Source organism: Mobula birostris, chromosome X, assembly GCF_030028105.1.
Source record: "Mobula birostris isolate sMobBir1 chromosome X, sMobBir1.hap1, whole genome shotgun sequence".
In the NCBI taxonomy this organism is placed as follows: Eukaryota; Metazoa; Chordata; class Chondrichthyes; order Myliobatiformes; family Myliobatidae; genus Mobula; species Mobula birostris.
In genome coordinates, this window is record NC_092402.1 from 53,477,573 (window position 1) to 53,505,547 (window position 27,975).

General features: G+C 51.2%; 1 protein-coding gene across 1 annotated transcript; it reads right to left on the bottom strand.

Annotated features, from left to right (window-relative positions):
- LOC140191637 (uncharacterized) lies at positions 1 to 27,959 on the bottom strand. The gene is made up of 12 exons (XM_072249220.1): positions 27,759 to 27,959; positions 26,600 to 26,652; positions 22,240 to 22,421; positions 21,811 to 21,886; positions 20,801 to 20,939; positions 20,254 to 20,398; positions 19,623 to 19,738; positions 15,220 to 15,434; positions 14,693 to 14,756; positions 5,086 to 5,124; positions 4,728 to 4,812; positions 1 to 357 (listed from the first exon to the last, which is right to left on the bottom strand). The coding sequence occupies exons 1-12, from the start codon at positions 27,911 to 27,913 to the stop codon at positions 157 to 159; spliced, it is 1,470 nt and encodes a 489-aa protein (XP_072105321.1). The 5' UTR covers positions 27,914 to 27,959; the 3' UTR covers positions 1 to 156.
- Between the last annotated feature and the right edge of the window lie 16 nt (positions 27,960 to 27,975).

The window sequence follows — 27,975 nt, forward strand, 5'->3', positions numbered from 1 at the left end:
AGAGGCGGGGGGGGAGAGAGAGAGGCAGGGGGGGAGAGAGAGAGGCGGGGGGGGGGAGGAATGTTGCAGAGGGAGCTTCACTCTGCATCACATTCCGGGCGTGTTTGATGGGATAGTGTGGAGGGAGCTTCACCGTGTCTGAACCCGGATGCCACCTCATACCTCTGTGAGCTGTGGAAGCTGCTCCTCCTCCTCCTCCTCCTCCTCCTGCTGCTCCTCTTCTGCCCTGACTACACGTTCCTCGCCCTCCAGCTCCCGGTGAGATATATCGGCAATGGGCACCTCCTCCACCAGAGGCACGGTCAGTCGGAGCTGACTAGCAGACCTGGCTGTGAGTATCTCACTCTCCTGCAACCTCTGCAGGACAGGCACAGGCAGGTCAGTTACACGCAGCAGAACACCCACACTTCCTGCTTCCCACACAACCCAGGGAACCAAGCTAAACCAATCCCCTCAGCCTGTAAACTATCCAGACCTCTCCATTCCCTCTCAGTGTGAAAGGAGTGAATCAGTCATACACTGGAACTGTCCGCTATTGTAATGGGGGGGGGGGGGGGGGGGGAGGAGAGAGAGACAGAGTTGGGAAGGTGGGGGGGGGTCACACCAGGAGTACTACATTCACTTTTCATCACCCCATTACAGGAAGAGAAAGTGCAGAACAGATACACCAGGATTCTGCCTAGATCAGAGAGCATGAACTATGAGGAAACATTGGACAAACTCAGGTTGTTTGCTCTGAAGTGGGAGAGGCTGAGTGGAAACTTGAGAGAGCTTTATATGATTGTGAGGGCATAGATAGACAGCAAGTACCTTTCTCCCCAATGGTCATCCAACTATAGGAACGATGGGATTGAGCTGGAGATTCAGAAGGATGCTGCTGGGACTGGACGGCTTGAGTTATAAGGAGAGACTCGACAGGCTGGGACTATTTTCCCTGTAGAGTGAGGCTGAGGGGTGAAATGACAAAGGTTTATAAAGCCATGAGATGTGTAGATAAGGAGGCTAGTCATAAGTCCTTTTTTCGCCCCGGGTAGGGTGGTCCAAATCTGGAGAGCATAGGTTTAAGGTGAGGGAAGAGATTTAAAGGAAACGTGGGGCAACATTTTCACCCAGAGGGTGGTGGGTGTATGGAATGAGCTGCCAGAGGAAGTAGTTGAGGCAGGAACGTTAACACTTAAAGGATACTTGGACAGGTACATGGATAGGAAAGATGTAGAAGGATATGGGTTATATGTGGGCAAATAACACTAACTTGCGTGAGAACATTGGTCAGCATGCAGCAGAGACTAAAGAGCAAAGCTCCAGAGAGTAGAAGAACAAAGAGACGGTCACAGGAGGCAGAGGAGCAGTATGGGATTACTTCAAGTCAGTGGACTGGGCCTTCATAAAAACAGTTGTAGATGAGTGCATCCCCACAAAGTCATCCAGTCTTCCCCTACAGAAGCCCTGGATGAACCATGAAATCTTTAATCTGCCAAGAGCCAGATCAGGGTTCACCAGGAAAGTTACAAGAAGTGTAGGTATGATCTTGGGAAAGCCACTTAGTGAGCAAAATGGCAATTCCAGACTAAACTTGAATCAACGAAGGATGCTTGACAGTTGTGGCAGGGCTTAAATACCATCACCTCTCATAAAGTTAAATCAAGTGACAGAGGAGACAGCAGGGCTTCGCATCCAAATGAGCCCAATGCCTTCTATGCCCACTTCGACAGTCAAAACATGGAGGAACCATCATGAACTCCTGTAGCCCCTGATGATCCTGTGATTTCAGTCTCTGAGGCCGACATGCAAGCAGCCTTCAGGTGGGTGAACCCACAAAAAGCATGCGGCCCTGACGGGGTACCCGGCCAAGTACTAAAGACCTGTGCTGATCAACTGGCTGGAATGTTCACTGAGATCTTTAACCTCTCACTTCATCCAGTAGCACCTACATCCACAGTGATGAAATGTTTTGAGAGGTTGGTGATGAAACATATCAACTCCTGCCTGAGAGGTGACTTGGATCTGCTCCAATTTGCCTAATGGAACAACAGGTCCACAGCAGATGGCATCTCACTGGCTCTTCACCCAACCCTGGAACATCTGGACAGCAAAGATGCATAAATCAGGATGCTCCTCATCAACTATCGACATTCAATACCATTATCTCCTCAAAACTAATCAATAGACTTCAAGACCCAGGCTTCAATACCTCCTTGTGCAATTGGATCCTCGATTTCCTCACTTGCATATCCCAGTCAGTTTGGATTGGCAACATCTCCATCACCATAGGTGCACCACAAACAAGGCTGTGCTTAGCCCCCTGTTCTACTTGCTTTACACTTATGACTGTGTGGCCAAACACAGCTCCAATGCCATATTTAAGTTTGCTGACAACACTACTGTCACAGCCAGAATCAAAGGTGGTGACGAATCAGCAGATAGGAAGGAGATTGAAAATCTGGCTGAGTGGTGCCATAACAATAATCTCTTATTCAATGTCAGGAAGACCAAGGAGCTGATCATTGACTTCAGAAGGAAACCAGAGGTCCATGAGCCAGTCCACATCGGGAAATCAGAGGTAGAGAGGGTCAGCAACTTTAAATTCCTCGGTGTTATCCTATCAGAAGACCAGTCCTGGGCCCAGCACGTAAGTGCAACTACAAAGTAAGTGCAGCAGCACCTCTACTTCCTGAGGAGATCCAGCATGACATCTAAAACTCTGACAAACTTCTATAGATGTGTAGTGGAGAATATATTGACTGGCTGCATCACAGCCTGGTATGGAAATACCAATGCCCTCCCCACCATTGAGTACATCTACACTAAGCTTTGTTGCAGGAAAGCAGCATCCATTATCAAGGTCTCCCACCACCCAGGTCATGCTCTCTCTTGCTGCTGCCATCAGGAAGGCGGTACAGGCACCTCAGGTTCCACAGCACCAGTTTCAGGAACAGTTATTACCCTTCAACCATCAGGCTCTTGAACGAAAGGGGCTAACATCACACAACCTCACTTGCCCATCATTGAAATGTTCCCACAAACGATGGACTCACTTTCAAGGACTCTTCATCTCATGTTCTCCACATTTATTGCTTATTTATTATTATTTTTGTATTTGCACAGTTCGTTTATTTTGCATACTGGTTTAATATCCAAGTTGGTGAGATCTTTCATTGATTCTATCGTGGTTATTATTCTATTTTGGATTTATTGAGTATGCCCGCAAAAAAATGAATCTCAGGGTGTATATGGTGACATGTACTTTGATAATAAATTTACTTTAAACTTTGAATATATCAGCTTTGGGGGGAGAAAACAGAATGGGCAAAGTGACCTAATTCTGCTTTGGTATCTTATCCATCTTATCTGGGTCAGCATGAACATGGCTGGCCAAAGAGCACTGTTCTGTGTTGTACATTGTAACAGTGTTGATATACAGCAGGATCCTGGTGCTCCCTAAAAGTGGTCACAAAGGTTGAAAGGGTAGTAAAGAAAGTGACCTTGCTTTTATAAGTTGAGGCGTTGAGTTCAAGAGTCAGAAGTTATGTTGCAGATCATACCTTCCACAGAAAAGATCCCAATGATCCACAAATCTGAAACCCTGCCTAGTGCACCAATTCTTACAGGAAGAATGTGGAGGCTTTGGGAAGGGTGCAGAAGAGGTTTACCAAGATGCTGCCTGGATTACAGGTACGGGCTATAAGAAGAGGTTGGCCAAACCTGGATTGTTTTCTCTGGAGCAGCGGAGGCTGAGTGGACACCTGATAGAGCTTCATAAAATTATAAGGCACTGATAGCATCAACAGCAGGTATCTTTTTCCAAGGGTCAAAAAGTCTAATACTACATTGTACAGTTGGTATCTTTCTCCCCCAGGATAGATATGTCTAATCCAGAGGGCATGCATTTAAGGTGAGAAGGGGGTAAGTTTAAAGGAGATGTGAGGGGCATTATTTTTAACACAGAAGGTTAAACAACAGAAGCATTCAAGAGGCTCTCAGATGGACACATGGGTGTGCAGGGAATGGAGACCTCGCGCCCTCTCCTGCCTCGGTTCGACACAGACCTCAATCCCTTGACCTTCCCAATATTCAACCACCTCCACCCCCAACACATTCAATGTTCTGGCTCCACCCCCACAAGAATTCCAGATACCCCTCTCTCAGAGAGATAAATGTTCTTACGCACCTATTAACTGACCTCCCTCTCCATCCTTACAACTGTGTCCCCTCACGCGAGACTCTCCCATATCTCCACATCTCTCCTCTCATATTCCCTCAGGGTTATCCTAAACTCTACGGGATACAAACACAAACTGTCCAGCCCCTCCTGGTGGGACAACCTCTGATCCCAGGAATTGCATATACTCGCTGGAGTTTAGAAGAATGAGGGAGGATCTTACTGAAATGTATCAAATATTGAAAGGCCGAGATAGAGTGGAGAGGATATTTCCAGTAGTGGAGGAGGGGGGAGTCTAGGACCAGAAGATACAGCCTCAGAATTAGAAAGATGCCCCTTTAGAATGGCCTAATTTTGCTTCTATGTCTCATGTTCTTAGGGATTATCTTGGCGAACCCCTGCAGGAGCTGAGGTGTTTGAATAAGGTCACCCCTCCTTCACCCAACTCCATGGGACCCAGATTCAAACCGTCAAAATCCTCTTGACGAGACAAACTTTTTATCCCTCGTTTTCCCTGGGGTGTTGGGAGGGGAGGTGGTGTGGTGTGGAAGAGACGGGAGGGTTATACCTGCTGTCGGAGGCGATCTGCCAGGGCTTCCTGCTCCTCGATGCGTCTCCGTCTTTCCCTGGCTCGGGAATCGTACATACTGGTACTGGAGGAGAGAAAATTCAGGGGCGGGGGGTTGAGTGGGGAGAGGTGAGGTAAGGGGTAGGAAGATGGAGGAGAGGGAAGGGAGAGGAGCAGGAAGGAGACTAGATAAGTCATTGAAATGCATCCAGAAATCCAAAGTTCCCATCCCTCCCCACCCTGGGTAAGCAGAGTAAGTACAGATGACTACTACTCGGGGGGGGGAAATCATGGTGACGGAGAATGCGGTGACCAGCAGCAATAAGTCCCCAGATGTGAAGTGCAAGAAGAGACTCACAGTTCCCGAATCCAAAGCACAGCATCAAACTTCGGCATCCTGTGAAAATAGAGGGAAGCAGTGTGAGAGTATGACAGAATGGGAGACAAACAGAGAAGAAACAGGGATGGGTAGGGAAACACCATCACACACTCCCAGGGTCAGACACAGAGTAAAGCTCCCTCCACACTGTCCCATCACACACTCCCAGGGTCAGACACAGAGTGAATCTCCCTCAACACTGTCCCATCACACACTCAGGGGATCAGACACAGAGTGAATCTCCCTCCACACTGTCCCATCACACACTCCCAGGGTCAGACACAGAGTGATTCTCCCTCCACACTGTCCCATCACACACTCCTAGGGTCAGACACAGAGTGAATCTCCCTCCACACCATCCCATCACACACTCCCAGGGTCAGACACAGAGTGAATCTCCCTCCACACCATCCCATCACACACTCCCGGGGTCAGACACAGAGTGAATCTCCCTCCACACCGTCCCATCACACACTCCCGGGGTCAGACACAGACTGAATCTCCCTCCACACTGTCCCATCACACACTCCCAGGGTCAGACACAGAGTGAAATTGCCCTCCACACTGTCCCATCACACACTCCCAGGGTCAGACACACAGAGTGAATCTCCCTCCACACTGTTCCATCACACACTCCCGGGGTCAGAAGCAGAGTGAATCTCGCTCCACACCGTCCCATCACACACTCCCGGGGTCAGACACAGAGTGAATCTCCCTCCACACCGTCCCATCACACACTCCCGGGGTCAGACACAGAGAGAATCTCCCTCTACACTGTCCCATCACACACTGCCGGGGTCAGACACAGAGTGAATCTCCCTCCACACCGTCCCATCACACACTCTCAGGGTCAGACAGAGATTGAATCTCCCTCTACACTGTCCCATCACACACTCCCAGGGTCAGACACAGAGTGAATCTCCCTCCACACCATCCCATCACACACGCCCAGGGTCAGACACAGAGTGAATCTCCATCCACACCGTCCCATCACACATTCCCGGGGTCAGACACAGAGTGAATCTCCCTCCACACTGTTCCATCACACACTCCGGGGTCAGACACAGAGTGAATCTCCCTCCACACTGTCCCATCACACACTCCCGGGGTCAGACACAGAGCGTGGCTCTCTCCACACTGTCCCATCACACACTCCCAGGGTCAGACACACAGAGTGAATCTCCCTCCACACTGTCCCATCACACACTCCCAGGGTCAGACACAGAGTGAATCTCCCTCCACACCGTCCCATCACACACTCCCGGGGTCAGACACAGAGTGAATCTCCCTCCACACCGTCCCATCACACACTCCCAGGGTTAGACACAGAGTGAATCTCCCTCCACACTGTCCCATCACACTCTCCCAGGGTCAGACACAGAATGAATCTCCCTCCACACCATCCCATCACACACTCCCAGGGTCAGACACAGAGTGAATCTCCCTCCACACCATCCCATCACATATTCCCAGGGTCAGACACAGAGTGAATCTCCCTCCACACTGTCCCATCACACACTCCCGGGGTCAGACACAAAGAGAATCTCCCTCCACACTGTCCCATCACACACTCCCGGGGTCAGACACAGAGTGAATCTCCCTCCACACCATCCCATCACATATTCCCAGGGTCAGACACAGAGTGAATCTCCCTCCACACCATCCCATCACATATTCCCAGGGTCAGACACAGAGTGAATCTCCCTCCACACTGTCCCATCACACACTCCCGGGGTCAGACACAGAGAGGATCTCCCTCCACAGTGTCCCATCACACACTCCCAGGGTCAGACACAGAGTGAATCTCCCTCCACACTGTCCCATCACACACTCCCGGGGTCAGACACAAAGAGAATCTCCCTCCACACTGTCCCATCACACACTCCCGGGGTCAGACACAGAGTGAATCTCCCTCCACACCGTCCTATCACACACTCCCAGGGTCAGACACAGAGTGAATCTCCCTGCACACTGTCCCATCACACTCTCCCAGGGTCAGACACAGAATGAATCTCCCTCCACACCATCCCATCACACACTCCCAGGGTCACAGACAGAGTGAGTCTCCCTCCACACTGTTCCATCACACACTCCCGGGGTCAGACACAGAGTGAATCTCCCTCCAAACTGTCCCATCACACACTCCCAGGGTCAGACACAGTGAATCTCCCTCCACACTGTCCCATCACACACTCCCGGGGTCAGACACAGAGTGAATTTCCCTCCACACAGTCCCATCACACACTCCCGGGGTCAGACACAGAGTGAATCTCCCTCCACACTGTCCCATCACACACTCCCGGGGTGAGACACAGAGTGAATCTCCCTCCACACCGTCCTATCACACACTCCCAGGGTCAGACACAGAGTGAATCTCCCTCCACACTGTCCCATCACACACTCCCAGGGTCAGACACAGAGTGAATCTCCCTGCACACTGTCCCATCACACACTCCCAGAGTCAGACACATAGAGGAGCTGTGCTGACTGAGCTGGGAGAAATCGAGGCAAAACTACTGGATAAAGTTCGTGGAATACTTTGGAGGTGGCTCTAAAATTCTCTTGGACAACTGAGTGAGTGACAGCGCTGGTGTGGAAACTCGGTGTGCAGTTTTACTGCCGGTTTCGGCTGGGTTTGTTGGCGGCTGCTAACTGCGTAGCTCCCAGCTGCGGCCGCTGGCAACTCGCCAGTAAGCCAGTTCGCTCCAAAACCGGAGGGAAACGCCGTCGTTCCCCCCCATTGACATCGGGGCAACGTTCCTTCTCCATTGTTTTCCTGATTTTCATCCGGTGTTGGTGCCGGAGCATCTGGAAGGACGTTTCGGCCTCTCCCGGCCTGGGTCTCTGCAAGTCCGACGGAGCCTTTCCTGGCGCCGAACCAGCGAGAACTGTCGACTGCAAACTTTCCCGGCCAGTTATTCGACTCGTTCCAGGACTTCTAACTGGCACCGCTGTAGGATTCTCGGACTGGAAAGAGCGCCAGCAAGCCAGACCGGTCTCCAGGGAGTCGCGGGCCTTCGGGGAGTTACGCAAGGGCGGCTGCCTCCCCGGCCTCGGACAACGCCCTGTTTCGGTCGGTGAAGGTGGAACGTGGGGTGCAATGTATTTTGCGCCCTGGAATGACACTAGAAAAGTGTACGGAGGCAATGGAGGACCTTGTGGGGAAAGGTGGTATTCTGGCCACCGAGAAGGAGTTCGGAAAGGCGGTGTTCTATCTGGCGAATGAAGAGCTAGTGCACCGGGCCCTAAGCAGGGGAGTCACGGTAGACAACATCTTTTTACCTATGGAGCTGGTGACGGCCCCCACGCAACGTATCGTGCTTGGGCATGTTAAGCCTTTCATTCCAAATGAGGACTTGCTTCCCCCACTGGCCCGTTTAGGGCAAGTAAGGTCGGAGATCACTGCCATCCGACACAAATTTAAGAGACACACCCTCCGCACCGTAATCTCTTTCCGGCGTCAGGTATTCATGCAGCTGGAAAGGGAGGACGATGTTGAGGGCCGGTTTACTGTCCGGCACGAGGGAGTGGATTATCAGGTGTACTGGAGCTCCGAGCGCCCACGATGCCATGCGTGCAGGGAGGTGGGGCACTTTCGGAGGGACTGTCCTGCCGCCCGGAACCCGAGGGAGCCCACTTCGGGCACCAGTGCCCCAGCTACCTCTGCCCCTGATCCTACTCCTGCACGTGCGTCTGCGCCTGCATCTGACCCTGCCCCTGCCCGTGATCCTGCCCCAGCCCCTCACCCTGCCCCTACCCCTACCCCTGTCCCTTCTCCTACGGTTGGGTCGGTCCCTGCTCCTCTCCCTGTGGTTCAGGTGGGGGACGGGGTGGAGTCTGTGCGGAGTAAGAAGGCAAAGGGGAAATCCAAACACAGTAAGAAGCGGGCCTTTGAGGCTGCAGAGCTCACGCCCATTTCGCCTGAAGTGGAGCGTGGGGCTCGGGGAGGTGCGCAAGCAGACGGGGCGATGGAAACAGAAAGCGCCGCTCCATCGGTGAAGCCTGCACCTGTGTGCTCCTCCGGCGTGAAGAGGAGAAGGGAACGTTCCCGCAAGAGGGCAGGGGATGTAGATGCGGGGGAGTCCCAGGAAGGGGTGGGAATCCGGGTAGGGGTTGGTTCTAAACCTGAGTCCCCTGATGTAGCCACCAGTCCTGGGGTAGATGGTGTGGTTGTGCAAAAAGCTTGTGATAGCCCTGTTTGCACAAATGAGGCAGCCCTGGAGGCCTCCACCCAGGACCTACAAGTCAGCGCCTCTCTGGAAGCCAGTGTACCGAATAATGTAAGAGGAGACGAGACAAAGCTCTCTCATTCTCAGCACCAGGCTGCTTGTGAATCCCTTGGACCAAAGGTGCCGGGTTCCCCTCTATGCCTGCCCCCTGGGGAGGGCGATATTCTGTGCACGTCGACCCCAGCAATTAATGACTTGCAGGGGAATCCCTGGGGATTGTCCCTCCACTGTCGCAAATGTAGATGAGGCTGATGCGACGGTGGAGCGGGCAGGTAAGAGCGAGGTGCCCGCTGCACGGTATGGGTCACAAGCGCAGCCATCTATTGGAACATGCGGGGAGGCCGATGGGGATTCTGTCTGCAGTGACGGGTTGGAGGGGGACTCTTTCGATAGTGAAATAATGGACATCCTCACCCCTCCTGAGAAGTCCCCATTGATACCTGCAGAGGAAATTAAGCATTTCATTCTCACCTCTGAGGGTGCCAAGCACCGGCCTCAACTAGCCTCGCTTCGTTGGCCCAGCATGCCGAGGCTGGTGAGGTCCCTGTGAGTCATCCTCGGACGAAAGGGAAAGGGAAAGAGGAATGCGGTGTCAGGGAACGACAGACGGCAACTAAAATCTTTCCTAGATGACCTAGTAAGGGACATTAGAGGGAGAAGCAGCCTCGCTCCTACGGGGGATGGTGGGTCACAGGGTGTCGCTGGTACCGCTCGAGCCCGGAAGGCAAAAAGTATCCTTGCTTTCTTTCCGGACAGTGTGGTGGAGGGCGCCTCCGCTCTCACCGAAATGGGCACAGCTGCTGAGACCTAGTGTGCTCCCGCCATGAAGCTTACCATAGCTAGTCTCAATGTAAACGGCAGCAGGGGTCCTCTTCGCAGGCGTAACAATCTCTCAGCCCTCAGGGATGGGCGGTATACGGTGAGTTTCCTGCAGGAAACCCATACCATCCCTGGGGACGAGTCTGCTTGGCTCCTGGAGTGGCGGGGCAGGGTCTACATGAGCCACCTCAGCTCCATTTCTAGCGGGGTGGCGATCCTGTTGGCCCCGACCTTCCAGCCAGTAATTGAAAGAGTCCAGGACGTTGTGCCCGGCCGTCTGCTCCACCTGGTTGTGCGCCTGGATGGCGTACCATTGCATTTTATCAATGTGTCTGCTCCCAGGCGCGGTGTGATGCAGACGCGCCTATTCTGCCAGCTGTCCACCCTGCTGAGCTCCATCGATCCTGGGGATTGCGTCATCCTCAGGGGAGATTTCAATCGTACCCTCGAGGCGGAGGACCGTTCGGGCCTCCAACGCGACCCAGCATCAGCAAAAAAGTTAAAGGAGCTAGTTGGCTCCTTTGACTTGGTGGACAGCTGGCGGAATCTTCACCCCAACTCTAGCGCCTTCTCGAGAAGGTCTAGAGAAGGAGGTTCCAGGATAGACCGTATATATATCTCTCGGGCCTACGTCTCCCGCGTGTCGGCGTCCTCCATGCGGCCAGTGTCGTGCTCGGATCATCACCTTGTGCGGATGGAATTTATTCCACTACACCCTCGGGTGGGATCCGGGTATTGGCATTTTAACAACCGGCTGCTGGAGGACAGCCGATTCCGGGATTCATTCCGAGCTTTCTGGGTCTCCTGGAAGGAGAGGCGGAGAGAGTTCTGCTCCCTACGGCTATGATGGGATGTGGGCAAAGCCCACATCCGGTTTTTATGTCAGGAGTACACTAGGGGGTCGACAAAGAGGCAGAGCTCTGAGGTTGAGCGGCTTGAGAGAGCGTTGCTTGACCTGGAGTCCCGCCTCGGTCCGACCGCTGGAGACCAGCAGCTGTGGCAAGAATACCAGGAGAAGAAGGACGCACTAAGGAACCTGCAGCTCCAGCAGTCCCGAGGTGCGTACCTGAGGTCACAGATCCAAATGCTGCAGGATTTGGACCGTGGCTCACCCTTCTTCTACTCGTTGGAAAGGTGGCGGGGAGTTCAAAAGCAGCTAGTGGAGCTGCTGGCTGCCGATGGCTCCTCCATCACGGACCCTGATGGAATTAACAACGAGGTCCGTTCATTCTATCGGTCCTTATTCTCGCCCGATCTGTCAAATGCAGAGGCGTGTAATGAGGTCTGGAAGGATTTGCCTAAGGTCAGCCCAGAGGACGCAGTGCGTCTGGATGCCCCCCTGACTCGGGAGGAGCTGTCCACTGCCCTTCGGCAACTCCGGAGGGGCAAGTCCCCTGGTTTGGATGGACTGAGTGTTGAGTTTTATCAGGCTTTTTGGGATGTCCTGGGGGATGATTACAGCCTTGTCCTAGGGGAGAGCCTAGCCACCGGAGAAATGCCCCTCTCATGGCGAAGAGCTGTTGTGGTCCTACTGCCCAAGAAGGGAGACCTCCACCTGCTAAAGAACTGGCAGCCGGTCTCCCTCTTGTGCGCGGACTACAAGATCTTCGCCTGGGCAATGGCCAACCGTCTGGGTTCGGTAATTGGACAGGTGGTCCATCCTGACAATCTTACACAGTCCCGGGCCGCTCCATCCAGGACAATGTCCACCTAGTACGGGACCTGATCCACCTACTCCAGGAGACTGGGACCCCGGCAGCGTTTCTTTCTCTTGACCAGGAGAAGGCTTTTGACCGGGTGGACCACAGTTTCCTGGTGGGCACCCTGCAGGCTTTTGGGCTCGGACCACACTTTGTGGCCCGAGTTTGGGTCCTGTACTCTGCCGCAGAGTGCCTAGTTAAGATTAACGGATCATTGACAGGACCTATCCACTTCCGAAGAGGAGTGCGTCAAGGGTGCCCCATGTCCGGTCAACTGTATGCGATCTGTGTCGAGCCATTCCTCGGCCTTCTTCGGCGAAGGCTGACAGGTCTGGTTCTGCGCGAACCGGACATGGGGGTCGTCCTCTCGGCCTACGCCGATGACGTACTCCTCATGATGACAGACCCCTGTGACCTGCGGAGGATGCGCGAGTGCCAAGATGTTTTCTCGGCGGCATCCTCCGCCAGGATCAACTGGGCGAAATGTTCCGGACTCTTAGTAGGCCAGTGGCAGGTGAACTCCCTGCTGGAGGAGATGAGAGCTTTTGAGTGGAGCACCAGACGTCTTCTCTATCTGGGAGTCTACCTGAGTCCTTCTGGGGAGACCTGGCTGGCGAACTGGCAGGACCTGGAGACAAAGGTCATGGCCCGGCTAGGGCACTGGTCAGGCCTTCTCAGGGTGCTTTCCTATCGAGGCAGGGTGGTGGTCATAAACCAGCTGGTGGCCTCCATGTTGTGGTACCGGATGGTCACCTTGGCCCCCCCTGCTCCTTTTGTCGCAAGAATGCAGAGGAAGCTAGTGGACTTCTTCTGGGGAAACAGGAAGCACTGGGTCTCTGCAGCGGTTCTGAGTCTCCCAGAAGGAGAGGGCGGACAGTCGCTGGTGTGTGTACGCACACGACTGGCGGCTCTCCGCCTCAGGACTCTGCAGAGATTCCTGTACGCCGAGCACCCTCCCATGTGGCACGTGTTGGCGACTTTCTTCCTCCGGAGGGGCTGCTGTCTTGCCGAAGATATGCAGCTACCACCGGCGGGCGTCAGCCGTGCTGCTTTGCAGAGGCTGCCCGGCTTCTATCAGGACCTACTGAGAGTCTGGAACATGGTTGCCTCAGGCCGGGAATCCCCTCCTCTGGCAGAGGGCGGGGTCCTGGCCGACCCTTGCCCTGTCTCAACGGATGTCAGTGCGGCTCAGGTGTGTGGAACGACTTGGGCTGAGCTGCTCGTCGGGCCCAGGCCCCGCAGCCTTGCCCGAGAGACGAATCCACACAACTTGAGCCGTCTTTCATCGACACCCACAATCCCATTCAGGGATGCAGGCAGGAGGTACCTTTATGGGCTGCTGCTCCACACCCTCCACTTCCTAGCATTTGTCCACCGTCCCGACACGCCATGGCGGTCGGTCTTCCCACCTGGAGGTGAGGGGGGTCCCCAATGGAAGTCCCTCTACAAGGGAGTCCTTCCCATGCACCTTGGGGATCTCGGCTGGAGGGTGCTGCATAAAGCGGTGCCCTGCAATAAGTTCTTTAGTTTGTACACGGATCTCCCAGCCGCGTGTCACTTCTGCGGGCTGGAGGAGACCGTGTACCGTATGTAAGTGGAGTGTGTGAGGCTGCAGCCCCTTTTCGCGTATTTGCGTGGGCTGCTTCTCGCCTTCTGGTTGCATTTCAGTCCCACCCTATTCATATATGGTCATCCAGTAAGGAGGGGGGCACAGAGGGATGAGGATGTCCTTGTCAACTTGCTCCTGGGGCTGGCGAAAATTGCCATCCGTGGCTCCTGGAAAAGGGTGGCAGGAGGTTCTCCCCGGGCGGACTGCCTGGCTATGTTTAGGGGGTATGTTCGTGCCCGGGTGAATATTGAAAAGGAATACGCACAGTCCACGGCGACCGTAGAGATGTTCCGGGACCGTTGGGCTCCGCGGGGTGTGAATGCCATCATTGATGAGGATGGCAATATATTGATTTAACATGTATTGTCTGTTTGTAGTGTAGTAAATATGTTAGTCACTGGTTTTGTAAATATTGTATAGCACTGACATTTGTAATAAAGAATTTTGTTTAAAAAAAAAGGGTCAGACACAGAGTGAATCTCCCTCCGCACTGTCCCATCACACACTCCCAGGGTCAGACACAGAGTGAATCTCCCTCCACACTGTCCTATCACACACTCCTGGGGTCAGACACAAAGTGAATCTTCCCTCCACACCATCCCATCACACACTCCCGGGGTCAGACACAGAGTGAAGCTCCCTCCACACCGTCCCAACACACACTCCCAGGGTCAGACTCAGAGTGAATCTCCCTCCGCACTGTCCCATCACACACTCCCAGGGTCAGATATGGAGTGAATCTCCCTCCACACCGTCCCATCACACACTCCCAGGGTCAGACACCGAGTGAATCTCCCTCCACACCATCCCATCACACACTCCCAGGGTCAGACACAAGAGTGAATCTCCCTCCACACCGTCCCATCACACACTCCCAGGGTCAGACACCGAGTGAATCTCCCTCCACACCATCCCATCACACACTCCCAGGGTCAGACACAAGAGTGAATCTCCCTCCACACCGTCCCATTACACACTCCCAGGGTCAGACACAGAGTGAATCTCCCTCCGCACTGTCCCATCACACACTCCCAGGATCAGATATGGAGTGCATCTCCCTCCACACTGTCCCATCACACACTCCCAGAGTCAGACACAGAGTGAAGCTCCCTCCACATCGATGTATCAGACACCTACCACACTCATTTAGGACAGTAACACTCAGCACACGCAATCTAGTCGATGTCACAAGAACATTGCTACTGGAAAGAGCCAAGAGAGATACTTACCTCTCACTCTCGCGCTTCGGAGCTTCCTTCACCTTCACTACAATCACAGACTCAGTATCCGAACCTGCGTGGAGATCAGACCATTGGCATCATATCACATCAGAACTGTAATGGAACACTCCTCACTTGCCTGGGTAGTGTTAGACCATGCACTGCACATCAGCCCCTCCTGAACCTTCCAACACTCCCAGTTAGGAGAGGGCACAGGGAACAGGTGAGCATTAACCCTCCATCCCTCCACGTCTGTGACCCCTTCCACTCCCCTACACCCCTCCTTGTCTCTGTAACCCCTTCCCACCCCTCAATCCCCCGTCTCAGTAAAACCCTCCCACCTCTCCAATCCTGTCTGTGACCCCCTCCCTCCCTTCCCGTCTTCCCCTCCATCCTTCCCATCTCTGTGACCTCCCTCCCTACTGTCCACCACTCACCATATCTGTCACCCCCCCCACATCCCTCCCCAACACTGTAACACCCTCCTTCCCCTACAACTTCTCTCAGCCTTTGTGAACACCTCCCTGCACCATTACCTGTGGACATGGTGTCTGTTGCAGGGGTCTCCTCCACCACCACTGGGCTGGCACTGAAACGGGTCTCAGACACGTCTGGGCTTCCAGAGGGGGGCTCAGCCCATGACAAACGACAAGGCGCAAGCTCAGCAGCGAGGCACTCCCTTGCCCCGCGACTCTCCTCCAAAACTGGCACCTTCGGAGAGCCTCGCTCCCTGGGACTCTGGAACCCTGGTCTGCAGATTGGGGGTCGGGTTGGGAGAAAGGCAGCGAGATGACCTAGTTAGAGGGAGAGGACAGCAGGTGGGGTGGGCTATTGACTGTGTCAAAGACAAAAGTTGGAACAATGTGTGAAGGAGGTTGGTGAGGCCACACTTTTCTAGATGATCTGAATAAGTATTTTGCATCAGTCTTCACTGTGGAAGACACTAGCAGATTGCCAGAAATGTGAGAGTCTCAGGGGGCAGAAGTGAGTATCATTGCTATTACTAAGGAGAAGGTGCTTTGGGAGCTGAAAAGTCTAAAGGCAATTAAGTCACCTGGACCAGATGGACTACACCTTTGGGTTCTGACAGAGGTAGCTGAAGAGAGTGTGGAGGCATTAGTAATGATCTTTTAAGAATCAATAGATTCTGGAATGGTTCCTGAGGACTCAAAAATTGCAAATGTCACTCCACTCTTTAAGAAGGGAGGGAGGCAGAAGAAAGGAAATTATAGGCCAGTTAACCTGACCTCAGTGGTTGGAAACATATCGGAGTCTATTATTAAGGATAAGGTTTCAGGGTACTTGGAGGCACATGATAAAATGGGCCAAAGTTCCTTAAGGGAAAATCTTGTCTGACAAACCTATTGGAATTCTTTGAGAAAATAACAGGCAGGATAGACAAAGGAGAGTTGGTGGATGTTGCTTACTTGGATTTTTAGAAGGCCTTTGACAAGGTGCCGCTCATAAGGCTACTTGACAAGATAAGAGCTGATGGTATTACAGGAAAGATACTAGCATGGATAGAAGATTGGCTGGCTGGCAAGAGGCAAAGAATGGGAATAAAGGGGGACTTTTCTGGTTAGCTGCCAGTGACTAGTGGTATCCCACAAGGGTCAATGTTGGGACTGTTTCTTTTCACATTATATGCCAATGCTTTGTCTATGTCAGAAATTCCAGAGTATCAGGGGGCAGAAGTGAGTATAGTTGCTATTACTAAAGAGAACCTGAAAGATCTGAAGGTAGATAAGTAACTTGGACTAGAGGGTTCTGAGAGAGGTTGTGGAGACATTAGTAGTGATCTTTCAAAAATCACTAGACTCTGGAATGGTTTCAGAGGACTAGAAAAATCACAAATGTCCCTCCACTCTTTAAGAAGGGACAGAGGCAAAGGACAGGAAATTATAGGCCAGTCAGCCTGATTTCAGTGGTGGACAAGATATTAAGAGTCCATTATTAAGGATGAAATTCTGGGGTAATTGGAGACACATGATAAAATAGGCTACAGATTCCTTAACTTGGAAATCTTGCCAGACAAATCTGTTACAATACTTTGAGGAAATAAAAGGCAGGATAGATGAAGGAATGTCAGTGGAGCACCAGCGTCTTGTGGTGTTCCACAGCAGTTGGTGTTGGGACCGCTTCTTTTCATATTATATGTCAATGATCTGGATGACGGAATTCATGGCATTGTGGACAAGTTTGTGGGTGATACAAAGATAGGTGGAGGGACAGGTAGTTTTGAGGAAGCAGAGAGTCTACAAATTAGGAGAATGGACAAAGAAGTGGCAGATGAAATACAGTGTAAGTATAGTATGGTCATTCACTTTGGTAGAAGGAATAAAAGTATAGACTATTTTCTAAATGAAGAGTGAATTCAGAAACTGGAGGTGCAAAGGAACTTAAGCATTCTTGTGCAGGATTCCCTAAAGGTTAATTTGCAGGTCGAGTCAATAGTAAGAAAGGCAAATGCAATGTTAGCATTCACTTTGTGAGGACTAGAATATAAAAGCAAGGATGTAATGCCGAGATTTTATAAGGTGTTGGTCGGACCTCAGAGAGGCCTTCCATTGATCAGTCAACCATGGATGTTGAATCCTAGCTGTCTACGTAGTCGATAGACAGTACAATATGGAGAGCAGCAGGCTCCTCCTCTCCACACAGGTGATGAATCGGAAAAAATGACAGAGACCGAAACAGTCTTACACCAGCAATGTCACAGGAGTTGCCAGTCAGCGTTGAACCCAACATAGGACTGTCTTAGGGACTCCAGCTCCAAACTTTTCCTTGAGGTCTACTCCCAAAGTGTTTCCCATGAGTGCGTATACCAGGCAGTGGAGGTTTGAGATCGTTTTTTCCTTCCACAGCTGACGAGCCCCTTCTGCCTGAAGTGACTGGTTTTAAGGTGACAGTAGCACACCTTTGCCCCTTCTTCTGTCAGTAGGAACTGTTCCACTGGGTTTAGTAGCTAAGCCACATGAGAAGGCCAGGAGCTGGATTTGGTTGCCAGAGGCTATTTGAGACGCATGCATTGGGAGCAGTCACAGTCTTTTCCCCCAGGATTGAGGTTGAGGGCTCAGGTTTAAGATAAGAGGGAAGAGATTTAATAGGAACTTGAGGGGCAACATTTTTCACACAGAGGGAGGGGGCATATGAAACAAGCCATTGAGGAAGTGGTCGGGGCTGCTACAATAACAACTTGCCAAATGTGTTGCCAAGAGAGCCAGTCCCATCTGCCCACATGTGGCCCATTGCCTTCTAAACCTCTCTTAACCATGTACTTATCCAGATAGCTTTTAAACATTGCTAACATGCCTGCCTCAACAGCTGTTTCTGGCAGCTTGTTGCAAATACACGCCACCCTCTGTATGAAGAAACTACCTCTCATGTCCCTTTGCCTATAAGGAGACTGATACTGGAATTGGAATATCATTATCACATGTACAGAAATACAGCGAAAAGCTTGTCTTTCATTCTGTTCATAGAGCTGAAATCATTACACAGTGCATTGAGGTAGAACAAGGTAAAACAATAACAGAATGCAGAATAAAGTGTCACAGTTTCAGAGAAAGTGCAGTGCAGAGCAGGCAATAAGGCGCAAGATCATAATGAGGTGGATTGTGGGGTCAAGAGTCCATCTTATTGTACTACAGGACTATTGAATAGTCTGATAACAGTGGGATAGAAGCCGTCCTCGAGCTTTGTGATACATGCTTTCAGCCTTTTGTATTTTCGGCCCAGTGGGAGGGGGAAGTAGAGAGAATGGCCAGTGAGGGTGGGGTCTTTGATTATACTCATTTCTTTACTGACCAGTGAGAACTGGAGACAGAGTCCATAGGGAGGAGGCTGGTTTCCTTGATGTGGCAAACTGTGTCCACAACTCTGCTGTTTTATTGTTTTCACAGGCAGAGCAATTGCTGTACCAAGCTGTGATGTGTCCAGAACAAGGAAGAATCTCTTCAGAGCACTGCAGCACAGAAGTAAGCTGTTCAGCCCATCTAGCCTGTGCCAGCCTGGTTTTCTGCTTAGTCCTATTGACAGTATCTGCACCCAGACCATAGCCCTCCATACCTCTCCCATCAATGTACTTAGCCACATCCACCACTTGTGCTGGCAGCTCGTTCCACACTCACCACCCTCTGAGTGGAGATATTCCCCCGTGTTCCCCTTGAACATTTCATCTTTTACCTTCTAGTTTCACCCAGCTTCAGGAGAAAAAGCCTGCTTGCATTTACATACCTACACTTCTCATAATTTTGAACACCTCAATAAGATCACCCCTCATTCACCTGTGCAACAGGAAATAAAGTCCTAATCTATTCAAACTTTCCCTATATCTAAGGTGCTCAAGTCTAAGCAACATCCTTGTAAATTTTCTCTGCACTCTTTCAACCTTTCCTGTAGGTAGTGACCAGAACTGGACACAATACTCCAAATTAGGCCTCATCAACATCATGTACAACTTCAACATAACATCGCAATTCCTGCATTCAATACTGATTTGTAAAGGCCAGAGTGTCATCAGCTCTCAAGACAACACTATCCACCTGTGATGACACCTCATCCAGAGCTGGTAAATCTAAGGGATGTTTTTGCCACACAGGACAGTGGAGACCAAGTTATTGTGTGTTTAAGGCAGAAATAGATAGGTTCTGGACCTGTGAAGTTGTTAAGAGGAAATGGTGGGAAGATGGGGTTGGGGGGGAAAAAAATGCAGAACAGAACAGCCTCAACAGGCCAAAGGGCCTAATTCTGCTCCTGAATCGTGTGTCCTCCCGCATCCCACAGCAAATTCACATGTGATTCCTAACGAGAGACATCTCAGCGAGGAGCACAGAGATGGACCAAGGATCAGAGAGCAATAGAGTGCCCAATGGTGTGGAGAGAGATGGCTCTCTCGAGGGGGAAGGGGGAGGGGGTGTGGAATGTTGCATGTACTCACAGCCCGCGGTGGGACAGTGGGCTGGAGAAGGGCATGGTCCGCAACTTGCTGGTGTGCTGAGAGGCCACCATTTCCAGCAGCTGCCTGTAGATTTCCTTCTCCTCCTGGCGGATACTCTGGAGAGGAGAGAATCGACACCATGTCTGTCTCAGCAACATTTACACCCCTCCCCTCCACCAGTCCCAACCTCTTCCCCACTTCACTCTCCTCTGTCTGCAACTTCTCCATCTCCCTTTCCTCATGCCCTCCTCCTTCTCCCTTCCCCTCCATTCCACCATTCCATCTTCTCTGCAGTTAAGCCTCTGACAAGCCCTCCCTCTCCTCCTCTTGCCTCAACCCCTCCTCCGGGCATACCAACCCTCCCTCCTCCCACCATTCCTTCCCTACCTGATAGATTCCTCTCTGCCCCTTTCCACCTTGTCCTGAACCTTCAACCATTCTTCTTCCTCTCCTACCCCAACTCACTCCCCATCTTCCTCTATCCATGTACCTCCCTCACCATCCTTTCTTCCCTCCATGCCCCACCTTCTCAGCATCTTGTGTATATGAACCTCCCTCATTCACTCACCCTCCCCCTGTCCCCATTCCCCCCTCCACCTCTCCAACCTCTATCCCTGTTCTGCCCTATTACCTCCTCAACTGTACTGAAGAACTTCCTGCTGGTCCGTGCATGGCTCCCGCTTGCTGGTCTCTCCGGGACTCCCAGACTGCTGAAGGTCTTGGTGTACATAGGCACGAACTGGGACAGTCCACGCTCATGGCAGGGGCTGGGAGTTCTGCAACAGAGACAGACACAGACAGAGATGTTGGGTGGGACTACTGCAAGCCCTCCCCTCCATTAACCACTCACTCCCTCAGTTCCATAAAGACCACCCTCCTCACACCCCACCCTCCCTCCTCTCCACACGTACACCCCCATTCTCTTTGCTCATACTCTCTTACACTCCACACCCGTACACCCTCCACCCCCGCTACACAGCACCTACTCCAACTTCTGAATGCTCCCTCCCACTACTCTCCACTCACACCCACCCCCTCCTAGCAGCCCCACCATCCTCACCTCCCCCCCATCAGCACCATCACACACCCCCTATTCTCCTATTCCTATTCTCTACTCCCAAAACAAACCCCTGGGCCCGGGGTGGTGGGAGGAGGAGTGGAGTCTGTTTGCCCCGTACCTGGGCAATGCCAGCCGATTCTTCGAGTGTCTGTTCACCGGGTGTGGGTCCCAAGTGCTGTGGGGGAGCCTGTTCATCAGTTCCAACTCGTCCCTGTAACCAAACATTGCCTCCTCCCTGGGCAGCTGCTGGCAGCAGTCTGGGAGGTGCAGAATAAAGCAGGAGAGGCAAAAGCAGAGGCGTGGGGTGGGGGAGAGAGTAGTGGTGAGGGTAGAGTGTGGGGGGGGAATAAGACGGATGGGAGAGTGGTGGAGGGAGAGCATGAGAGAAGGGGAGGGGGTAAGAGAGGAGGGATGAATAATGCAGAGAGCGATGCAGATAGAGAGAGCAACACAGGGGGAGATAGAGTCAAACAGCGCAGAAATAGGCATTCAGATCACCGAGTCCATGCTGATGCCTTTCACTGCCTGTCCCCCAGCACTCACTCCACGCCCAAACATCCAGTGGTCTGAATACCACCCGAGGAGAAGTCAAATATTCCCATTCGGACCCCTTCCTCTGTGCTCTCAGACACTTCTGTGACTATAGCTCCTGCCCACTTCCCTGGCATTCCATTCTAAATACCCTCCACTCTTTGAAAATCTCCTCCCTCTCTCCTCTTGGCTTAGATACACCCCCCACCCTGTGGAAGGTTTCAGACTACCCGACTCAATCTCCTTGGGTCCATGTCCATAGATCCCTCAAAGTTGAAGGAATCTGTTGTATTGGCCTTCAATATTCTGGAGATTGAATTTAAGAGTCATGAGGTAACACTGCAGTTCTATACAACTCTGGTTAGACCACAAGATCATGGGCCAAAGGGCTCTTACTGTGCTATCTTCAATTCCCCTGAACTCACCAACCCAGCCTCTCCCCGCCTCCCCCATGGCCAAGCTCTGTCCCACAGCACTAACACCCTAGGGATTCTTTTTTTGCTCCCTCCCCCCACAGCCTTGTCTCACCAAGTACAACCAGGATATAAACAGCACCCCCCCCCCCCCAACAAATTGGGCAGGTCTCTTACTACTCACCTGGTCTGACCAGAGGGATCCAAGCTGGTTCTCTGGACTGGCAGATACAGGGATCACCCAGCGAGCTTGAGAAGATCTGGTTTGTTTGGGGGGGGGGGGGTGGAGAAGAGGAGAAGAGACGTGCCAGAAGGGGGGGGGGTATATGGTGAGCATGAGATGGGGGAGGTTAGTGTGGGGCTCTCCCTCCATCCCACTTTCCCCCCTCATCCCCCTTCTCTCCTTCCCCCCTCCACCCTCATCCCCTTCCCTCCCCACCCTCATTCCCTTCCCCCCTTCTCCCCTCCACCCTTATCCCCCCTCCCTCCTCATCCTTCTTCCCTCACCCTCATCCCCCCTTCCCTCCTCCACCCTCATCCCCCCTTCCCTCCTCTCCACCTCCTCATTCTCTGTCCTTCACATCCAACACCCCTGGACAGGTAGGTGACTGACCTGGGTGGGGGCGAGTGCACGCCGGGACCTGTGGTGAGGAGTGCCAGATGAAGAGGGAGGGGGGTTGGACGGGGCAGGCAAGTCCCTCGGTGAGGGACTCCCACTCTTCAGCCACCTCAGCACCAGGCTAGGGGTGTTCCAGGCCTCCGATGCCCTGTTCTTCATTGCCTCCACCAGCTCACCTTGGGTGGGGTAGGGGGCACAGGAAAGGGACAGAGAGGTAGAAATGTCATCATCAAACAACAGACCCCAACTCCCCTCCTTGCCCCATCTGCCTCTCCCCTGCCACCACCCCAAGTAGGCACAGACACTATTTGAACCCTTCAGCCGTGCTACTCCTCTCCCCACCATTGCTGTGACTCCCTCTACTCTATAAGACCAGAAGATACTAAAGCAGAATCAGGCCCTTCAGCACTGCTCTCCCATTTAATCAAGGCTGATGTTCCCCTAATTCCATCTCCTCATAACCTTACCCCCTCACTGATCAGGAACCTGTCCATTTTCACCTTCCACACACTCAGTGACTTGGCCTCTACCACCTTCTGTGGCAACAAATCCCACAGATTCACCACTCTGTGGCTGAAGAGATTCCTCTTCATCCCAGGTCCAAAAGGACATCCCTTCATTCTGAAGCAGTGATCTCAAATCTTAGACTCTCTGATGGAAGCACCCTCTCCACATCTGCTCTTTTCAGACCTTTCAACATCCAAAAGATTTCAATAAGATTCACTCCTCCCACGTCTTTCTGAACTTCATCAAGTACAGTCCCAGAGACATCAAACGTTCCTCATACATTACAGGTGTCCCCCGTTTTTTGAACGCTCGCTTTAAGAAACCTCACTGTTACGAAAGACCTACATTAGTTCCCTGTTTTCGCTAACAGGTGTTTTCACTGTTACGATAAAAGGCAGCGTGCGAAAAAAAAATCAGCACGCGTCCCGAGCAGCCGCTCTCTGCCGGATTCGGAACTGCATTCTAGCCGGCATTGCTTAAACACGTGCCTGTGAGCAGCCGTTAGCAAGATGAGTTCTAAGGTGTCGGAAAAGCCTGAAAGAGCTCGTAAGGGTGTTACACTTAGAGTAAAACTAGACATAATTAAGCGTTTCGATCGTGGTGAACAGAGTAAGGACAAAGTGAGTTTGGCTTGTGGAAGTTGACGAAGATGATGTTGAAGAGGTTTTGGCATCCTATGATCAAGAACTGTTAGATGAAGAGCTCATGCAATTGGAAGAGGAAAGGATAACAATCGAAACTGAATGCAGTAGCAAATGGACCAAAAGTGAAGTCATCCAGGAACTGAACGTGAAGCAACTGCGTGAGATTTTCGCTGCAATGATAAAGTACGACTTTAATTTTGAAAGGGTACGTTGGTTTAGGGCATATTTGCAGGATGGTTTGAGTGCTTACAAAGAACTGTATGATAGAAAAATGCGCGAGGCTCAGCAGTCAAGCATACTGTCGTTTTTCAAGCCTTCCACATCAGCCACAGCAGACGACGAACCTCGACCTTCGACATTGAGGCAGGCAGACATAGAAGGTGACCTGCCTGCCCTGATGGAAACAGACGATGATGAGATGACACCCCAGTGTCCCACCACCCCAACACCCAGGCCGTGGACCGATACATTGCTGTGAAGAATGCAGCGGTAGCCGGGACACACCCAACACATCTTAAGAAAAAAGCCGAAATAAACAAGCTAATTAATTAGGTGCCTCCCGGCACGTAATTAATTAGCTTGTTTATTTCGGCTTTTTTCTTAAAGATGTGCTGTGTGTGTCCTGGCCACCACTGCATCCCTGCATGCTTCGCAGATCGGTATTGGTTCACTGCCCGGAGGGTGGGGACCACTGCACCACCCCAACCTGTGACAACTCAGTCTAACACACCATCATCAGTGTGCTCGGCGCTGTTTTCCCAATTCCGGTAAGTGATACTACACTGTACATATATTAATTCTACTTTATTTAGGCTGTGTATTTTTAGGTGTTATTTGGTATGATTTGGCAGCTTCATAGCTTAAAGGTTACTGGAGAGAATGTTTCTGCCAACAGCGCTTGCGCCGTGTTTCTGCCGAGAGTGCTTGCGTGAGATTTTCGCTACGGGAACAGTGCGGCAATCATTGTAGAGAAGTATTTCTACTTTATATAGGCTGTGTATTTATCATATCATTCCTGCTTTTACAATATGTTACTGTTATTTTAGGTTTTGTGTGTTATTTGGCATGATTTGGTAGGTTATTTTTGGGTCTGCGAATGCTCACAAACTTTTCCATTATAAGTAAATGGTAATTGCTTCTTCGCTTTACGACATTTCGGCTTACAAACCGTTTCATAGGAACGCTCTACCTTCGGATGGCGAAGGAAACCTGTACTCAGTTCCAGAACTGTTCTGGTGAACCTCCTCTGGACTCTCTCCAATGACACTACATCCTTCTTCAGATACGGGGCCAAGACTGCTCACTATACTCCAAATGCAGTCATCCATAACCCATCACCCTCCTGCCTCAACTACATCCACAGACTCTGCCCCTTCCAACATAAGAGGGAGTGAGTTCAAAAGATCTTCTACCTTCCCAAAGAAATCATTTCCACCCATCCTTCATCTTCGTCTAAAACACATTTAGTCCCCTAGTTCGAGACTGTCCCACACAACACATCCCTCCACAATCCCACTCTGTGGAAATCTCCAGGATCCCCTTCCAGTTCACTCTCCTTAAACCTCAGGGGATACAAGTACCCCCTTTCCTCATGAAAGGACCCACCCAGTCTAAGAGTGGATCCGGTAAAACTTCTCCAAACTGCTCCTAACACATCAACATTCATCCCTCAGAGGAGGTTTCCACTGTCCACACTGCCCCACACAAATGGAACACAACTTCCAATTGTATCGGGCAGAATCAGGCCCAACTGCTCCATGCCTGACCCTGGTACACTATCATAATCTGAATTCTCAGATCCAAGCACATCCCTCAGTCCTTCTCTATTATTAAGTCAGAAGTCATAAGACATAAAACAATGTTGTGGCAACCTTTTAACCTTCTCCAAGTTCAATCTAACCCTTTCCTCCTACATTGCCTTCCATTATATCTTTTATCCACGTGCCTATCTAAAAGTCTCCTTAATGTCCCTAATGTATCAGCCTTTACCACCACCCTTGACAGTGCATTCCAAGCACCCACCACTCTCTGTGTAAAAAAACCTATTCTCATCCTCCCTCACTCCAAAGAGAAAAGCCCTATTTTCACTCAGCCTATCCAGACAAGTCATGCTCTCTAGTCCAAGCAGCATCCTGGTAAATCTCCTCTTCACCTTCTCTAAAACTTCCACATCCGTCCTACAATGAGGTGATGAGAGCTGAACAATATTCCAAGTCTGTGTTCACCAGAACTTTATAGAGCTACATATTACCTCGCAGCTCTTGAACTCAATCCCCTGACAAATGAAGACCAACACACCATACATCTTAACAACCCTACCAACTTGTGCAGTAACTTTGAGGGATCTATCATTGTGGACGCCAAGATCCCTCTGTTTCTCCACACTGCTAAGAATTCTGTCATTAACCCTGTATTCTGCCTTCAAATTCAACCTTCCAAAGTGAATCACTTCATCATCTCTGAATTGAACTCCATCTGCCACTTTTCAGCCCAGCTCTGGCAACCTACAACTTTCTCCATTATCCACAACTACACCAACCTTTGTGTCATCTGCAAATATACTAACCACCTTTCCACTTCCTCACCCAAGTCATTTATAAAAATCACTAAGAGCAGTGGTCCCAGAACAGATCCCAGCAGAACATCACTGGTCACCACCCTCTGCCTTCTGTGGACACGCCAATTCTGAATCCACATAGCCAAGTTTCCCTGGATCCCATGTCTCCTGACTTTCTGAATGAGCCTGTCATGGGGAACCTTATCAAACACCTTACTGAAATCCGTATACACCACATCCACTGCTCTTCATCAATTTGTTTGGGACGGTAAGACCATTCAGCCCATGAAGTCTGCTCCGCCATTCCATCATGGCTGATTTATTATCCCTCTCAACTTCACTCTCCTGCCTTCTCCCTGCAACCTTTCACACCGTTACTAATCAAGAACCTATCAACCTCCACTTTAAATGTACACAATGACTTGTCCTCCACAACCATCTGTGGCAATGAATTCCACAAATCCACCACCCTCTGCTTAAAGAAATCCTTCCTTTGACAAAGACAGCAACAGTATTCATAATACTCCAAGCATGGTCTGAGCTAACAGCTCCCTTCTTCGCTATTGGACCCTCTGGCAACTAGATGTTCAGCTCAGTGTAGACCCATCTCTTCACTGTGTGACTCATCCTTCCCCGCAGGACGTACCCACTTTAAGTCGCTTCCATGGTCTTCCATCCTGTTCCTCTGAGCTCTGTGTACTGGAATGAGAGAGGAAGGAGGGTCTGTGTGAATGTTGACATTTATAAACAAAATATATTTTGTCATTTCCCCCTGCTATAAACTTGTGCAGCCCACCAACCCATGCTGACCATGACAAGAATGATCCCAAGGATGAAGGGGTTGAAAAGGTTAACACATGAGGAGCATTTGATGTCTCTGGCCCTGTACTCACCGGAGCTTAGAAGAATGGAAGGGGGTCTTATTGAAACCTACTGAATATTGAAAGGCCTGGATAGAGTGGACGTGGAGAGGACGTTTCCTAAAGTGGGAGAGCCTAGGACTAGAGGTCACAGACTCAGAATAAAAGGATGTCCATTTAGAACAGAGGTGAGGAAGAATTTCTGTAGCCAGAAGGCAGTGAACCTGTGGAATTCAGCTGTGGAGGTAAAGTCATCAGGTGTATTTACAGCAGAGGTTGATGGATTCGTGTTTAGTCTGTGTGTCAAAGGTTACAGAGAGAAGGCAGAAGAATGAGGTTGAGGGGGACAATAGAATGATGGAGTAGATTCAATGGGCCAAATAGCCTAATTTGCTCTAATGTTCTTATGGACTCTCTAATGACCTTGGTCACTGAGCATGCCTTGGAGATTTAAAGAATGGAGTAATGGAAACAAGTCATGGTCTGATTGAATGGGACTGTATAAACCAGAGGGGATGAACAGTCTCCACATGATTCTAGCAGACTCCAGTCCATTACCGATCCTCACACCTTGACCCATGCCCATTACTGTCTTTCTCCACACAATTCCCCCCACCGTTACTCTCCTGACCACATATGCTGCCTTTCTCCTCTAACCCCACGTTCCCTATTGATCACCTACCGAATGTTAGGCAACCACTTAACCCAATCCTTGACTCCTTGCCTACCCTCCCACCCCTGATCCCAAACCTCAACCCCTGATCTCTTGTCCACCTGACTCTATCCTCAATCCCTGACCCCTTGGCCAACACTTCAGACACCGGGCGCAACAACCAACCCCTACCCCCTTCACAACCTCTTACCTAAACTCCTGACACCAGTCCACTCTTGACCTCAAACTCAACCCATAACCTCCAGAATCCAACCCTGACCTTTGCCCTTTACCTCAGCCGCGGCCTCTTCCTGCCGGCACGGCCCACACCTCCGCTACCGACTCTTGGATCAGTTTCAGGTTCTCCCCCGGCCTTTCGATCGGGTTCCCGGGTCTCTGGGCTACCTAGCAAAAACCGCCACACAGCCGAACGCACTCGCTTCAACATCTCGACGAACCGCCGCCCATTCAAACATGAAGATGGCGGCCGTCCGTCCCCCCGCGCTGATT